At 51.8% G+C, this 17,630-nt stretch overlaps 2 protein-coding genes across 2 annotated transcripts; both read left to right on the forward strand.

The window, feature by feature from the left end:
- The first annotated feature begins 1,906 nt into the window (after positions 1-1,906).
- LOC117976080 (putative golgin subfamily A member 6-like protein 3) lies at positions 1,907-6,581 on the forward strand. The gene is made up of 6 exons (XM_063601992.1): positions 1,907-2,089; positions 4,190-4,309; positions 4,925-4,984; positions 5,169-5,249; positions 5,894-5,981; positions 6,364-6,581. Exons 1-6 carry the CDS (start codon positions 1,907-1,909, stop codon positions 6,579-6,581), a joined length of 750 nt encoding a protein of 249 aa, XP_063458062.1.
- A 19-nt stretch (positions 6,582-6,600) lies between these two features.
- Positions 6,601-9,536, forward strand: LOC134728399 (golgin subfamily A member 2-like). Its single transcript, XM_063602027.1, has 6 exons — positions 6,601-6,717; positions 6,979-7,036; positions 8,392-8,466; positions 8,885-8,973; positions 9,229-9,417; positions 9,507-9,536. The coding sequence occupies exons 1-6, from the start codon at positions 6,601-6,603 to the stop codon at positions 9,534-9,536; spliced, it is 558 nt and encodes a 185-aa protein (XP_063458097.1).
- Positions 9,537-17,630: the final 8,094 nt, after the last annotated feature.

The following is a 17,630-nucleotide window of genomic DNA, read 5'->3' on the forward strand; positions in this document are numbered from 1 at the left end:
GGACATTCGGATCTACTTGGTGTTTTATTATAGAACTGCTGGTGTGCTTGAGTCTTACATTGTGAAGATACTTTTTTAAAACTTGAGATGCAAGAGGATGAAAATGGTTTTGTAGGAGATCAGGCTGGATGAGAACGGACACTTGTAAACATACTTTTTAGACTAAATCTCTGATTGCCGCTTGTTTTCTTATGGAACTCATAAAAGTAAAACACATTGGATGGAGGGTGGGAGTAGGAAGGAAATTCTCATCTTTTAATTGCATGTCATTGTTTCATAACAAGGCAGAACATATGGCAACCCTGGCTTTGGACCTACAGAAGTAAACACATTTTACTAACTGCTGTATGCCAGAGGTTCTTGAACACCTGGAGGGATTACTGCAGCACAGATTGCTGAACCCTACTCCAGAGTTTCTGATTCACCAGGTCCAGGGTGGGGTCTGAGAATTTGCACTTACAAAAAGGTCTCAGGTGCTGCTGGTGCTGCTAGTCCATAGACTACATTTTGAGAACCACTCTTGTCTATTAAGTGTAAATTGTAGAACTCTAGAAAAAAGCTTAGTTTGGTCTGGGATAAGAAGCACACAGGTTTGGAGAAAATCATGAAAGATTCAACCCTTGATCACAGCCTAGTGTGGATTTCAAGTAACAAGCAATACACAGTGACATAACACAATTCTTGGTTTTCATGATTGCAAGTCATAGCCAGGTATCAAGTGAGAAATTCAGTTTCATTTGCAAGGCTTAGAGAGGCCAGGTCATTCTAGAAAAATGGGCCTTGTATTTGTTTTAAACCAGTAAAGAGCTTTAATTGCTTATTAAATTGAAAGCTTTGTGTTCTTACTTATTTTGTATTTTATTTTATTTTATTTCTTTTGAGATGGAGTCTTGCTCTGTCACCCAGGCTGGAGTGCAGTGGCATGAGCTTGGCTCGCTGCAACCTCCATTTCCTGGGTTCAAGTGATTCTCCTGCCTCAGCCTCCCAAATATCTGGGATTACAGGCACCCACCACCACGCCTGGCTAGCTTTTGTATTTTTAGTAGAGATAGGGTTTCTTTGTATTGGCCAGGCTGGTCTCGAACTGCTGATCTCAGGCAATCCACCCACCTCGGCCTCCCAAAGTGATGGCATTACAGGCATGAGCCACCCCACCTGGCCCAAAAACTTTGTGTTTTTAAAGATATTAGACATGTTTCTTGTTCTAAAAAAAATCTTAACAATAATGTAGGAGGATAAGACAAACATTTTTCCAAAAAAGAGAAATCACTGTGATTATTTTATCCTCCTGGAATGTTGGATACTATAGTCCGCTTCATTAATCATCAAGCATGCTATGGATTTTCCATTTTTATATGATCTACATCTCAAAAGGTAAAATGTACCAGGTCATGGCCCCCAACACAGCCACAGATCCCCTGTGATGACAAGACCGGTGCCAGAGTCCATACCACTCCTGAGGCATACCAGACTGGGCCCCCCAACCCCAGCACCTCTGGGCTCCCCCCACCAAAGTCTTCTCAGTCAGCCCCACCCCTTCAGCAAACTGCTCAGTCCTTGCCCTTGCCAATCACCACAGGGTGACTTTGGGAGGGTGACTCCTGGGGCTCCTTGCTCCATACTTGGCCCTCACCTTCTGCTGCCCCAAGCCCAACCTCCCTGGGCTCTTTGGGCTTGTGTCTCCCAGGACCTGGGTCCCCCAGCCCCAGGCCCTGCCCTCGCCAGTCATCCCTGGGTGACTTTGGGCTGGTGACTCCTGGGGCTCCCTACTGCAGACTCTGCCCTCCCCTCCTGCTGTCCCAAGCTCGACCTCCCTGGGCTTCTTGGGCTGGTGTCTCCGAGGACCTGGGTCAAAACCCTGTATTTCCCTCCCCCATCATGGAGCGGCAACTCTGGCATCGCACTGATGTCCCCTCCCCTGGGAGGAGTGGAATGCAGTGATGTCACAGTGCCCCTAGGAACTGTCATTACTGCTGCAAGACCGGCCTTTGATCTTACAACCCAGTCTCCTAAGTTTTCTCACCCCATTTCTGGTTCCTCTGGTTGCAGCACAAATTTCCAGCTGGAAGGGGAGTGGAGACTATGGGATGTATGAGCAAGAAGTTTCAGGCTGCCTTACTCCCTTAACAATGTCTAATTGACAGTGGGAAAAGCTTACACTTCCCCTGTGAACTCAAAATGTTGACAGTATCTCTGGGTGGCAATGGGAGAATGGGTTTGGTTTGGTTATCTCCCAGGCTTCTACTTTCCAGAGAGACTTTGACATTTTTTTCTGAGTTCTCCACAGTTCTGGGACCAGACTGTCCTTCAGTCAGTGGTCTCTGAGTGAGATTTGCCCATCTTCTGTGGAATAGATCTTGGGAAACTGAACTTGACAGCTTGAATCTTCTCATATCATCTCAACCTGGGGTACTTTGAGTGCAACAGGATAAATGTGGGACATCTTTCTGAAGCATCATTTTCCCTTGATTCTCTTGAGAAAAAATATTAATGTTCTTTTTTTTAAATTTTATTATTATTATACTTTAAGTTTTAGGGTACATGTGCGCAATGTGCAGGTTAGTTACATATGTATACATGTGCCATGCTGGTGTGCTGCACTCATTAAGTCGTCATTTAGCATTAGGTATATCTCCTAGTGCTATCCCTCCACCCTCCCCCCACCTCACAACAGTCCCCAGTGTGTGATGTTCCCCTTCCTGTGTCCATGTGTTCTCATCATTCAATTCCCACCTATGAGTGAGAATATACAGTGTTTGGTTTTTTGTTCTTGCAATAGTTTACTGAGAATAATGATTTCCAATTTCATCCATGTCCCTACAAAGGACATGAACTCATCATTTTTTATGGCTGCATAGTATTCCGTGGTGTATATGTGCCACATATTCTCAATCCAGTCTATCATTGTTGGACGTTGGGTTGGTTCTCAGTCTTTGCTATTGTGAATTGTGCTGAAGTAAACATACTTCTGCATGTGTCTTTATAGCAGCATGATTTATAATCCTTTGCATATATACCCAGTAATGGGATGGCTGGGTCAAATGGTATTTCTAGTTCTAGATCCCTGAGGAATCGCCACACTGACATCCACAATGGTTGAACTAGTTTACAGTCCCACCAACAGTGTAAAAGTGTTCTCATTTCTCCACATCCTCTCCAGCACCTGTTGTTTCCTGACTTTTTAATGATTGCCATTCTAACTGGTGTGAGATGGTATTTCATTGTGGTTTTGATTTGCATTTCTCTGATGGCCAGTGATGGTGAGCATTTTTTCATGTGTTTTTTGGCAGCATAAATGTCTTCTTTTGAGAAGTGTCTATTCATGTCCTTCACCCATTTTTTTGATGGGGTTGTTTTTTTCTTGTAAATTTGTTTGAGTTCATTGTAGACTCTGGATATTAGCCCTTTGTCAGATGAGTAGGTTGCAAAAATTTTCTCCCATTTTGTAGGTTGCCTGTTCACTCTGATGGTAGTTTCTTTTGCTGTGCTGAAGCTCTTTCATTTAATTAGATCCCATTTGTCAATTTTGGCTTTTGTTGCCATTGCTTTTGCCTCATTTGAGAGAGAAGTCTGATATACGCTTGGAAACCTATGTGTCTATCATCCCCAAGAACATTAATGTTTATTGAGAGTTTAATAAACATTAATGTCCTTAGGGATGATAGACACATAGGTTTCCAAGCATATACCAGACTTCGCTCTGAAATGAGGCTTGGGTTGTCCTCTTTCTGATAAATTCCCGGATTTAATAGAAAAGCTGCCTTCTGCCATGAGGACACATTGATATGAAAGTGTGAGAGGTACTGGTGCGCTTCTTCACGCTAGCAGGCCTGTGAGGATGTATGACTCTAAACCACATGGCCTACAGTTCCTGCCTGCTTCATGTTTACTTTTCTACCTCTGCCCCTGGTTTTGGTCCCTGGCAGCTGCTGATTCATGGCAAAACCCCAGAGCTTGGAGTCAGAGGACTGAGTTTAAGTTCCAGTATTGCCTTTTTCTTTCCTTCTTTTTTTTTCTATCCATGATATCAATCCCTCTCAGTCACTAAATGATTGTGACAACACCTTGTACAGTTGTTGGTGGCATTAAACCAGATGGTATATAAGAGTATTTTGTCAAAACTGTAAAGGAGGATGTGGCTATAGGGGCTGATTGTTCTCATGAGTGTTGCTGCTCTTCTTTCCCACAGTTAAAAGAATATTGGCAGAGGAAGAGCCCTGGCATTCCAGCAGGAGCTAACAGGAAAAAGAAATTCAATGGCAGTAGCCCTGACACAGCCACTTCTGGTGGTTACCACTCACCTGGGGATGTGAGTCTTGGCTGGCCAGGGTCCTGGGGACAGGGGACCTAAGGGGCAATAGAGGGTAATTTTTAAGATTGTAGGTGGACTATTTGGTACTGGTTAAGAATTCTGGGTTTGAATCCTGCCTCTCCGTCTGCTAAGGATTGATTAGGGATTGATTAGCACATGATTTAGGGCAAGTTGCTTGAGGTCTTTGGGTCTCTCTTTTAACATCTGCATAATAGAGGTGGTATTTTTCACTTCCATTTGTGAAGTTTAAATGAGATTTGTTATTGTTGCTTATATATGAATCCTTAGTACATGGCCTGCTGCAAACACCCAGGACACCCAGGAAATGGTCGTTGTTTGATTTTCCTCATTCCCAGTCTCAAGGGGAAGCCAGGTAATGAGAAGAGACACTTGCCATCAGGCTGTCCCTTTAGGAGTCACTGAAAGGGCCCCAGGGTGGGATGGTGGGGAGATAAGAACCATGAGAGAAGTTGGCACAAACGAGTTATGGGACAAAGGTCCAAGATAGGCAGAAAAGAAGCTTTTGCCAGTTGATGGGGAATAAAGGAAGTCAGAGGGCTTAGACAGTGAGGGGGGACAGAACATCTCCATGTGCACTCTCGTCCCTTGCAGTCAGCAACAGGTATCTACGGGGAGGGCCATGCATCATCTGCTACCCTGGAGGATCTGGAGGTAAGAGGCCCTGGGCTGAGGTGCAGTGACCCTGCAGGCCAGCCCTCCAACCTCCTCCCACAGCAGGGGCTTGTTGCCCCTCTGCCAGCTGAGACAACCCACACCCCCCACCAGCCCTAATGATTGTTCTCTCTACCCCTCCCCACAATCTTCCTCCAACTCCTCCTCTCTGCATGCACCTCAGAGCCAGTACCAAGAACTAGCAGTAGCCCTGGATTCAAGCTCTGCAATAATCAGTCAACTCAGTGAAAACATCAATTCACTGGTAAGAGTCCAGTGGGGTCCCTTGATTCCAGCCTGTGAATCCTGGACTCCAGTTTCCCCTTGGGGCCCTGAAGAAAGGGGCTAGGAGCTCCTGATGCCAAGGGCAAATGGGGAGCTGGGGCACCCAGGTCTCACCTGGAGGGACCCCAGAGCACAGAACATGCAGCATGGCTCTTATGCACTGCCCTTTTTGCTGACTCTCTCTTCTCCAGACACCCCTGCTCTAGTTGTTGCCACACATGCCCTGGGGTTGTCATCTCTCAGGGAAGCACTAGCCTGACTGGTTGTCAGAGGCCCGTATTTCTGCCCTGCCTCAGTCCCTAATTTGCTTTTTGGGTCTGGACAAGCCATCGCTCCTCCTTAGGCTCGTGTTTCTGGAGGAGGTAGAGAGTATCAAAAGTCACTGTTAGCTCTGAGATTTAAAGGCCCCTAGAATGGAAACCTCAGGGCCAAGGGCTCCTGTCTGTCCTTTGCTGTCTTATATCTCTGCTATGAAGAACTGTACGTGCTCAGTAAATGTTTGTTGAATGAATGCACCTTTCTCAATCACAAGGTGGCAGAAGGGGGGTGAGACTTTCTCAAACTCTGTCTCTAGAGGTTCAGCAGCCCCTCTCCTGGGCCCTTTCCCCTCTGTGCTTTGGGCAGGTTCACACATTGAAAGAGGGGAAGCAGCATGGGATACATTGGGTACAGAAGCTTGGGAGGAACTTTTTCAAACTCAAAAACCAGATGGGTAAGATGGGACTGGCATGACCTAGGAGCAGGATTGGCATCAGAGGGCTGTGAGGGTGACTTAGAATGCCCCAGGGAGGAGGGTGGATTGAAGGGCTTTGAGGCAGAGGGAAAGAGGTCTGTGCCAGGAGATGGCAAGTCTTGTCATCTCCATGAGCCTCAGTGTCCGCATCAGTAAAGAGGGAGGAGTGCCCATTGTCAGCCACCCACAGTGCTCTCTATCTGAAAGTGACTTGGAAGATTGGCTGCCATCCGGGTGTGAGGAGTCATTAGCAGTGAGGCCAAGTTTGGGAAGCCTGAGAGGAGGAGCTGTCCACCAAAGGGAGGATTTTTTTTTTTTTTTTGAGAATCCAGAGGCCCTTGTTGTCTGCTTCCTTTCTCAGCTGAACCCCTGGCCTCAGAGCCCCCAGCACGGCCCTCTGAGGTGGAGCAGCTACAAGATGAGACCAACCACCTAAAGAAGGAGCTGGAGAGTGTGGGAAGACAGCTCCAGGCCGAGGTGGAAAACAATCAGATGTTGAGTCTCCTGAACAGGAGACAGGAGGAGAGGCTGCAGGAACAGGAGAGGCTGCTGGACAAGGGGGAGGAGCTGCTGGAATAGGAGAGGCTTCAGGAGCAAGATGAGAGGCTGTGGCAGCAGGAGACTCTGCGGGAGCTGGAGAGGATGCTGGAGCTGGAGTGGGAAGCCCTCTACAAGCAGCGGGCCAAGCGCCACAGCAGCTTCGAGGAGCTGGTGTGTTGCCCCACCTGGGGAGGCTGCCCTCTTCCCTAGCCCTCAAGGCCTTTGTTTCCCCACCTGTAAAATGGGGCATTGTAGCCTTCACATGAAATGGTACTTCTAAAGGCACCTGTGAGCCAGAGCCCTGCTCTGATGGCTGTGGGAGAGGGGATGATTTTTCTAACCTGCCTCCACCCTTCCTGGTGCCATGGGAGGCAGACACCAAGTTCTGGGGTCTCCAGTTTTAGTGGGTGGCCACTGATTGCTTCTCTCTGTCCAGAATAATGAGAACAAGAGTGCACTGCAGTTGGAGCGGCAAGTAAAGGAGCTGAAGCTTCGTGAGCTGAAAGAGACGGTAACCTCTGACCCATCCAATAATGGCTGGGAGGCAGTCACCAGCCTCTGGGAAGGGGATGTGCCAGGCCAGAGGCAGCTGCAGCCTGAGGGCAGGTGACCCCAGCACCCTCCAGGGCAGTCCTATGACTGTTTCTGCTTCCGGCCCTGTGACGTTTAGAGGTGGGTAGCCCTGGGCTCCTCCCAGGTCTGGACATCATCATCCCAGCTAGAGGCATGGAGCCCTCCAATCACAGAGGAAGAGACAGTGGTATAAGAGGCTCCTTGGTGGGGTGTGGTGGCTCACGCCTGTAATCCCAGCACTTTGGGAGGCTGAGGTGGGACAATCACTTGAGGTCAGGAATTTGAGATCAGCGTGGCCAACATGGCAAAACCTCATCTCTACTAAAATTAAAAAATAATAATAATAATTAGTCGGGCCTGGTGGTGCATGCCTGTAATCCCAGCTACTCAGGAGGCTGAGACACAAGAATCACTTGAGCCCGGGAGGTGAAGGTTGCAGTGAGCTGAGATTTCACCACTGCATTCTAGCCTGAGACACAGAGTGACACTGTCTCAAAACAAAACAAAACAGAAAAACAAGACTCCTTAGATTGAAAGTGGATTGCGGCCTCGGTTCCACTGGTCATAATTCAACTACTTTGCATCTCTAAGTCTCTGTTTAACTTCAAAAGGAAGTTAGCCTTTTCCTTGTGGAGGTGCTGAGGATTAAATGAGATGATACCTGGAAACATTAGGTATGTGGCACACTTAGCAGATGGTGGTTGGCTCCCCCTGCTTTTCCACCAGTCTGTTGCCTACAGTTTAAATGCTGGGAAAAAGGACATGAGATTTGAGGCTGTGGAAGGAGGCATGGGGTTCTAGGCAAAGGAGGCAGTCTCGTAGGCCTGGAGCAAGGGGCCAGGGGACTGAGCAGGCCACAGAGCCCCACAGTGTCCTTGCTACCCTATTAATGGGCCAGGAATCTGGAAGCCAGCCACCACATGCCCTCATGCCCAGGGTCTTCCTGCACATGAAGCTGAAGAGCCAAGAGGCTCAGAGTCCATAGCAGCAGCAAGACCAGTACCTGTGTCACCTGCAGCAGTTCGTGGTCGCTTAGTAGCAGGTGGCTGCTTATCAGCAGCTGGCCTCTGAGAAGGAGGCGCTGCACAGGCAGTTACTGCTGCAGACCTGGCTCATGGACCAGCTGCAGCAGGAGGAAGCTCAGGGCAAAGCAGTGGCTAAGATGGCCCGCCAAAAGTTGCAGGAGACCCAGGGGAGGGAGTTGTTGAGGACAGGGCTCCAAGAAGGACAACCTGGCAACCTCTGTACCTTCTCACCCTCTTTCCTGGCCCCTTAGGAGAACCTGGAAGCTACGAGCCAGCAGAAACAGCAGCTAAAGCCCAGTTGAGCCTCATGGTTCTCCCTGGGGAAGGTATGGGAGACCACTCAGAGGAAGAGGAGAGAGCCCCAGGAGGAAAGGGGGACTGTTAGCAGCGTAGGATTGAGGAGTTGGAAGAGACCTTTAAGACAGCTGGTCATTAGCCAACCGGGTGTCCATACTAAGTTCGGTATCAGTATGGTGACCTCCTGGGAACGGGGCTATCGGGTTGCCTAAGGATGGGAGAACTGGCCCAGGTCAGAAAGGGAGCAGGTCAGAATTCCTGCACCAGTCGGTAGTGGGACTGTGCCTGGGCAATATAGCAAGATTTTGGTTCTTAAAAATAAAGAACAGCGCATTCCCTCTGGGGAGGGGCTGGCTCAAGGTTACACAGTGAGTGTGGGGGCAGAGGTGGGCCCACTGTACCTCCCTTGTTGGGTTGTCTGAAGACCCCTCTGGCCACCCCCCACAGGATATGGAGGAGGACATCTGGACAATGAGGAGCAGGCACCTCGGCCCATGCTGAACATCCCAGGGGACCCGGAGAGCCGGGAGGCCATGGTGAGCCTGACTTTCCCTGCCCCTACTTTGCCACCTTCCTCTGTAGTCCCTCCAAAACCCCCTTATGTTCTTGGTTTCCCTGCCTTCTGACTTCTGTGGGCTTTCTCTCCTTCAGGGAGCCAGTGGTCAGACACCATTTCACCTGTGACCAACAGGTGCACTCTGTGAGGCCCGAAAGGAAGGGGCTGTGCTCCATCTCCCTGCCCTGGTTGTTATGTGTATACCCCTACAAAAATACTCACCTCTTGTCTTCAGGTGGCATTTTTCAACTCCGCTGGAGCCAGTGCCCAGGAGGAGCAAAGCGTGTGCTGCCAGCCCCTGGCTCACCCAGTGGCCTCGTCCCAGAAAAAGCCAGAGGCAGCGGCCCCAGCCCCAGAGACTGGGGGTGAATCAGTGTGTGGGGACACCCACTGGGCCCTGCAGGAGGCCATGGAGAAGCTGCAGGTGAGTAGTCCTGGCATGGGCCAACAAGGGTGGGGTCGGGACAAGGCAGGTGACTCCTGACATATGACCCCATTATTTTGGCTCCACAGCAACTTTATGGAAGGAGAAGGTGGACCTGAAGGAGCCGGTGGAGAAACTAGAGCTTCAATTCGTCCACCTCTCAGGACAGACAGACACCATGAGTAAACGAGAGGCCAGGGCATGGCAGGGGGAGCTGCAGGGCCATCCGAGGGGCCCCAGCATCTGAGCCGTGTCCTCCTGCAGGAAAGTACATCAGCCAGGGGGCAGTGCCAAAGACGCAGCACTGGGAGAGGAGGACATCGTCAGGCTGGCCCAGGACCAGGAGGAGATGAAGGTAGGGTGTGCAACATCTCTGTGGGGGTGGGAGTGAATGTGGGTGCTGGCACCGGCATGGCAGCTAACACCCCTTCCTCCAGGTGAACCTGCTGGAGCTGCAGGGGCAGGTGTTGCAGCTTGTGGGCGACCACAACGAGCGGCATGGCAAATTCTGACCATTGTCCAGAACATTGCTGATAAGCCCGATCTAGGAGCCCCAATCGCCCAGGAGCTTGGGTGTGCTGACAAGCAGGGTGGTGAGTAGAGCCCTCAGGCGGGGTAGGCAGGCAGGAACCGGGGAGGCTCGCACTGTGCTCAGATTCCCACTCCCCTCCCTCTATCTGAAGATCTTTGTGAGGTGAGCCTCACTGATAGCATGGAGGCTGCACCAGGAGAGGACAGGGAGGGTGCTGTCACAGCACCCAGGCAGTCCACCCACAGTTCAGACCAATGCTCAACCTCCTCAGGGTTCCCTCCTCTCTGGTCACCATCTTCCAACCCACTGGCCCAGGGCCACCTCTTGCTTGGGGAGCCCCACCCAACAGCCACCAAAAGCCTGACAGAAGGAACACTGCTTGAACCAAAATGGTGAAGCTATAAGGGATGGCTGGCTGGAGTGAGTACCAGAGGCCCCTCTGGGCCATCTGAAAGCCCAGGGTCTTCTGAGGAACCCTGGGGAAGGCAGGAAGGGCAGGTAGCTTGATGCCATTGGCCATAGACTTCTAAGTCTAACAGGGGAGCCTCAACTGGTTGGTGGAGGGCTGAAGGTTGCATAGGTGAGGCTGGGCCCCTCCTGCTGGGAAAAGCAGAAGAGGAAGACTCCGTGGCAGGAAAGGGAAGTGAGCTCTTTAGGCGGAGCTCAGCTGGGCCAGCATGCACTGTGGTCCCCTTGGCTGAATAGCACAGGTGACCCCTAGAAGCAACAGGCCAAGGTGTGTGAGCCTGCTGACCAGCAGTAGTGCTTCAGCAGGGGCCAGGGACCCTGCCTTCAGTCGCATGCTAGCAGCTATCATGGTACCTGGGAAGGAGGGAAGGGGGCTGTGTGTCCTTCCATGGCCTATGAAGTGTGTTGTGGGATGACCGTGTGTATAGGACTCTCAGGCTTTTATCCTAGATCACCACTGGATTGCTGACAGATAGAGGACGTGGGACCCTGACTACCACCCCTAATCTGCAGTGGATTTGGCTCTTGGCACTCCCAGGCTGGCAGCTGGATCCCTGCCCTGGCAGCATGACTCAGACTGCACGACAGGTACAGCGTGCCCAGTATGATGTTCCCAGGTCTCTGGCCGCCTGAGTCCAGCCCCCCACACAACCCCCTCCAAGCTCCCAGCCCCTACACCATAAACCATGAGCTCTGTGCCCTCTCTGATGGTTCCATGTCTGCCAGGTTGGGCATGGAGCCCCCAGGCTCAGCCATGGAGACCTTGAGCAGTGGCACTGAGTCCCATGGCTCACAAGGAGGGAAGTGAGACAGCCAGCAGCACAAGGACAGAAAAAGGAAAAAGCAAGTCTGCAGCTCCAGAAGGAAGGGGCAGGCCTGGGGGTGGGGGACACACAAGCACATGCCGGAGTGTGCACACACATGCTGTGAGGCCCCATGGCCTGCATGCACACTCTAACACATGCCCACAAACAACACGTATACGCCACCTTCCCCACCACCTCCCAGTGCCCAGCACCCTCACCGGCTGGCATGTGCCGCATGGATCTGGGGCATGCAGCCACTTGGCACACTGAAGCATGTGCATAGGCAGAGTCACAACACAGATGCTTACCCACACAGAGGCATTTGCACCAGCTCCCTGCACACTCATGCCTGGTGTGCTCAGAGGACCACCCATGCTGCTCAGGGAGACAGGGCTTGCTCACTAATGTCCAGCTGTCATTTCTCCACCTAAGAGCCTTCCATGGCTCCCTACTGCCTACAGCATTGAATCCCAACAAGTCATACTCTTTGGACTTTGAAGGTTCTCCACCCTGTGCCCCACCTTCCCCACAGAGCTCTTCCTCATTCTGTCTCTGTTCCCTGCTTTGGCCAGTGGCTATCCTCAATGTGACCCACACTACACCTCTGCCCACACTGCAGCTCTTTACCCAGTTACCCTCCAGTTCCTCACAACATATGCCTATCTCAGTCATGCCCCGGACTGCATTGAAGCCAGGCTGCCTTGAAGAAACTCTCCCAGACTGCCCTTTTCCCCAAGGCAGGGTCATGATTTGCCAAAGGTTTCGTGTGTGTTAGCAAGACTGGAGTCAGAGCAGGCATCAAACTTTACATCCCATATGTCACACCTCACCATAGACCTGGGTGCCAAATAGCCTGAAGAGTCTGAACTCATGTTGGCAGTTAGCAAAGTGCTCCTACAGCCACATCTGCAGTTAACATAGTATCCCTATGGCCACTGTCTCCCTTGATCCCCACAGCCATCCTAGGAGAAAGGCAGAACGTCATCATTTCATAGAAGGGATGCTGAGGCTCTGGGAGGGAAAGGGACTTGCTTAAAGCCACAGGGTGAAGCAGCATCTCTGGACTCCCAGTCCAGTGATCTTGCCCAATACTATGCTGCTTGCCTCTACCCATCTAACTTGGTCATCAGCACGTCATAGGGCAAGCCCCAGTCCCTGCTTCATTTTTGTGTATGGGCGCTGGACCTACAGCCCCACTGTCCAGCCATTTGGAAACAAAAACAGATGCTATTGTTCTTCCTTAGAGAACATGGCCAGTGGAAACAGGGCACACTGGAAATCAGAGTGAATGTTCTTGAAAGAGGGTCATGGGTCAACCAGGCCAAGCCAAAGGATACGGTAGAACCATTTTCCTTAGAAATCTTTGAGAGTGAAGTAGTCTTCAGCCACTCTCATCCCTGCCCTTGCAGCTACCACTACCCCATTAGTTTAGACAGGGTTAGGGATAGAGGGGGAGGGGTCTGGGTGTGGAGAAAAAATCAGATTGCCTGTGGCCCCCAGGCTCCTTCCCCAGCTGCTTCTGTCCTAGCTGAGGCCTGGGTGCCATTCTTACACTCTCACAGTCGTGTGCTTGCACCCACACACATCACACACCTTGCTGGCCACACAGTCACAGCCTGGCCTCTACTCCTGTGGTCCAGTGGCAGGACACCCCCTGGGATGGCTCAAAGGAGTCAGGACTTGGAAGTGGGGACATCCAGGTAGCTGAAGGAAATCCACACACCCAGACTCTCAGACCTGAGGTAGGCTCGCCAGGGGCTGGGATAGGAGTTGGACGGAATGGAGGATGGAGGACAGTGAGAAGAAGAAAGGAAGAGAAATGCAAAGTGTGGCAGCTGCCAAGAGTGAAAATAGATGGAAGTACCATGCACGTACTGGACAGAAGGGGGCAGGTGGGACAAGCCCCACAGCCCCCTCAAAAACGACCACTTCCAGGAGTCAGTGCTCCCTGGGGGGCAGGCTCCGCCAGCCCTTGGCCACACATGGCTCCAGCACCCATGGTCCCAGTGCCTTGGATGGAGGTGGCCAGGTCTGATGCTCTGGAATCCAGTCCCATTTCCATCCCGGCCACGCCCGTCCAGCAGCCTCTTTGGCCGCATTCAGCCCCTACTCACCTGGAGACCCCGGGTGGGGCATGAGTGCACCTAGCGGGGTAGGGGCCGAAGGGATCAGGGGAAGCCTCTAGCCTGGAGGGTACAGGGCACGCTTCCCCATGGGTGGACTTGGCAAGAGGAAGCCCAAGAGCTGGGTCTGCCACCCAGGCCGGGCTAGGGACATGCCATCTCTTTATTCATCCTCCAAACACTCACCAAAGGAAACTCTGGGCCAGGCCTGGATGGGCTCTGGGGACCCTGATGTGAATCAGATGTGGTCCTTGCCCACAATGAACTGACATATAGCAAGATGCTCTTCTAGAAACCCAACCTGTATTTTTAAATTCTCCTCCTCTTTCCTTGAGAGAGAAGCACCAGAAATATTGTCTTGGAATCTAGATTTCACCCCGGGAATAATGGGTAACTGAGAATCCCTTGATCAGCCCCCCTAAGTTTGGCAAAGTTTCTTGAGGTCACTGAAGGAAGCCAGGCTAACTGTTCAGAGATAGGGAACCCAGGCAGATGCTCTGTGTTCTGAAAAAAAAAGCTCCCTGTCCTGTGGTGGAGGAACATCTCAAGGAGAGATGAAGGACATAGTTCTGTCACCATGACATTGACACAAGAAATGGCTCTGGTGTGGTGCTCCCAGATGCTAGAATAGGTGATGGCAGAGTATGGGAACTGCAGAACCAGAACACTAAGAACCATGATCTTGGAGTCCTGGTATGGTGCATCTCTGTAGGGATGTGGCACCACTGTACCCACAGAGCTCAACCGCCATCAGCGCCAGACTGTACCACATAGGTGTTCAACAGTGACACTTGTGGCAGTGAGCAGCAATGACAGCAGCCGACTGACCAAGCCCTAGTCCTCTTCCCACTGGGGTGTGGAAGGAGATGGCTGCCCCAAATTTGTTAATTTTTTTTCTTTCTAAAATAGATATGAGGTCTCATTGTGTGGCTCAGGCCAGTCTTGAACTCCTAGGCTCAAGTGATCTTCCCACCTTGGTCTCCCAAAGTGGTGGGATTATAGGCATGAGCCACTGCACCCAGCCTGCCCCAAATTTGCACTAAGACCCTGGGTTCTTAAACTCTTTATGGGATTGGGGAAGACTCAAGAAGGAGCCACAAGACTCCTTGATAATAAAGCTTGTGGTGTCTTGGAGGATGAAATGGAAAAATGAAGCTGAGGCAGTACTGGTGCTGTTACTGTCATGGACAGACAGTGGTGCTGCAGAGAAATTGGTGCAGTGCCACCGGGATGCACAGGGGTCATGGGGGCCCAGGAGGGGGCCTTGCCCAGGAGGAGGGGATGCCCACACTGAAACTTCAAGGAGAGGCTAGAGTTAGGCAGGTGCAGGGAATGGGTGGGGCACACACCTGGCAGGAGGAGTGTGATGACCAAAGGCCTGGCAGCAAGTGACCATAAGATGGCCAGGAACTGAAAGCAGTTCAGTGCAGTCAGAGCACAAAGGCCAGTGAGGGCTTGTGGTGGGAAACATGGTTGGAGGGAGCTGGTGAGCAGAGCCAGTTCATGAAGGATTTACCATTTCTGAGCTGCTGCTGCCCATCCCACAGTGGAGAACTTGAGACCCCAAGAAAGGTGACTTACACAAGGTCACACAGCCAGCTGGGGTTCACTCAAAGCTAGACAAGGAATCTCGCACTCACTCACCTGCAGGTGTCTAGAGTAGAGCTGCAGCAAGAGGTGGTCAGCTGGGCCTGCTGCCAGGAGAAGGAGGGTTTCGGGTTGGGACATGGAGAACCGCAGCTGCAGGTCTATGTCAGTCAGAGCCATGGCCACAGTCACCTCCAGGTGGTTCTCACCAAAGAACGAAGCTGTGTGAGAGAGGGAGCTGTGGTCAAGGCTCAGATTCTTGCCTGGAGGAGGTGAGGTGCTGCAGGGAGGGATGGGTGGGTTGCAGAAAGGGGTCCGTGCTGGTGCACCCTCATGGTTCTGCTATATGATGCTGCCTCTGAGCACTGCCCAGATCCCCACATTTCCTTGGTCCTGGCACCAGAAGGCACAGCCTCACCTTGTGTCCAGCCCAGACCTTGACTTTGCAGGAGGTCAGACCCAGAAATTCGCAGCAACTCAGGTCTCCTCCTTGGAGGTTCCTGGAGCCAGAGGCCTCTGCCAGCTCTGACTTGCATCCCCTGGGCCCCAGGGGAGTCTCCCTCCCAGGTCTGGCTCCCCGACCTGGCTGAAAGGGAAACATCACTGGTCTGATCACCTGGCTTGGTGGTCACAGCCCTGAGGAATGGAGTTTCTGGAGAATCACCCCCAGGCCAGATTGATCCCTGCTCAGATTCCTTCTCCTAAGTGCCCTTGTGCTTGGGCTCCTGTGCAGCACCTGCCGTGCCATGCCTCACCTCCATGCATTGGCTGGGGCCACGGCTGGGATCTGGGGGTGATGTCAGTGTGGCCCACCTATCCCCACTTCTCCCTCAGGCCATTCTTCCAGCTGCCATTGAGGGTGGGGGCTGGAGCTTATTGGCCTGAGTTTGCCAAGGAGTAAAGGCTCTGAGGCCAGATGGGGACCATATGCAGTGTCAAACCAAAGTGGGCCCACACTTCCTCCATTACCCCTGCTGTTGCTTCCTGCTAGAGAGCTATTCACAGTCCCCACTGGGCAGTCAGATCCGGCCCCATTGTTTCCACCTTGGCCAAGGAACCAGGGATGAGAACAGCTGAGCTCCCAACTTCCCCAGGCCGCCACTCAGTGTGAGGCTGAAGACAGGGCCTAGGAGGGGCTGAGGGTCTGCTGGGCAGGCCAAAGAGGGCCTCCCCAGGCAGAAGGCCATGTCTGGGCTTGCCTGGGGTTAGTGGTTCTTATGCAAGGCCCGTTCTGTCCCACACTGGGACTCCTCCTCTTTTGAGTTGCTGCTTCCTCCAGGCAGTTTCCCCAAATTAGCCTCCCTGACTTCCAACCCACTGCCATAATTTCTGGTCTATGCCTTTTGTGGTGACAAGAGCCAGATATAACTTTGACTTTGCCTGCAGATGTCCAGGGCTGGGGGGCAGACAAACACAGGTTAAAAACCGTGATTCATCCCTGTTGGGTTTCCCTCAAACCCCAAGAACAAGCACAGGCTGATGGCCTTGATGGGGTGATCCAGCACCGATCTCACATGCACTGGTCCCTAGCCAGCCTGAGCCAGCTGCCATCTGCTCGAGGAAGTAGCTTCAGCCATTGGAGGAGTTGGAGGTTTCTATGCCTTAAGGGCAGCCAGCCCCACCTGGAGGGATATCAAGGAAAGATCCTGTAAGAGCCCCTCAGGTTGAGTTAAATCCCCTCTAGTTATCCCCTCCTCCTGCCAGCACTGCTGGCAACACCAGCACCTTGGCTGGGAAGCTAAGGGAATCAAGCAAGCCTCGCAGACCATCTGCTTGGGGGTGGCCCAGCAGTCTCAGCAGGCACAGCACTGCTTGGTGCCAGCAAGAGACAGACCAGGGAACTGCAGGTGGTGGCCTACTGGTGTGCCTTATCTGCAAAGACATTGATTCCTAAGAGCAAAACACAGCAGACTAAAGTGAGGGAGGCCATAGCACAAGGGGTGGGGACACATGGCCCTGCAGGATGGAGCCACCACAGTCACCAGCTGGAACGGCTCACAGCAGTGGCCAGGAGCCAACTGTTGAATTTTCAGGAATTTTGAGAGCCATGTGATACTGCCCACAGTGGGAATATTTATACCAGGAAAAGAGGGAAATACTGAAAATCAGGGTTCCCTCTCCCCAAGAAAGCCCATTGCTAAACATTTACCTACCCAGCACCCACAGGGAAGGGGGCACATCTCCCTGTGCCTACCCACCTGTGTTAGTCAGGGTTCCCTAGAGGGACAGAACTAATAGGAGATATAGACAGATATAGATATAAATATAGATATATGGATATATAAAGGGGAGTTTATCAAGTATTAACTTACACAATCACAAGGTCCCACAATAGGCTGTCTGCAAGTTTGAGGTGCAAGGAGAGACAATTTGAGTCTCAAAACTGAAGAACTTGGAGTCCGATGCTAGAGGGCAGCAAGTGTCCAGCGTGGGAGAAAGACGTAGGCTGGGAGGCTAGGCCAGTCTTGCCTTTTCACATTTTTCTGCCTGCTTTATATTCACTAGCAACTGATTAGAAAGATGGTGCCCACCAGTATTAAGGGTGGGTCTGCCTTCCCCAGCCCACTGGCTCAAATGTTAATCTCCTTTTACAACGCCCTCACAGACACACCCAGGAGATCAATACTTTGCAGCCTTCAACCGAATCAAGTTGACACTCAGTATTAACCATCACACCACCCTTGCACTAAAGGTATA

This window comes from Pan paniscus, chromosome Y (genome assembly GCF_029289425.2).
Source record: "Pan paniscus chromosome Y, NHGRI_mPanPan1-v2.0_pri, whole genome shotgun sequence".
Classification (NCBI taxonomy): domain Eukaryota; kingdom Metazoa; phylum Chordata; class Mammalia; order Primates; family Hominidae; genus Pan; species Pan paniscus.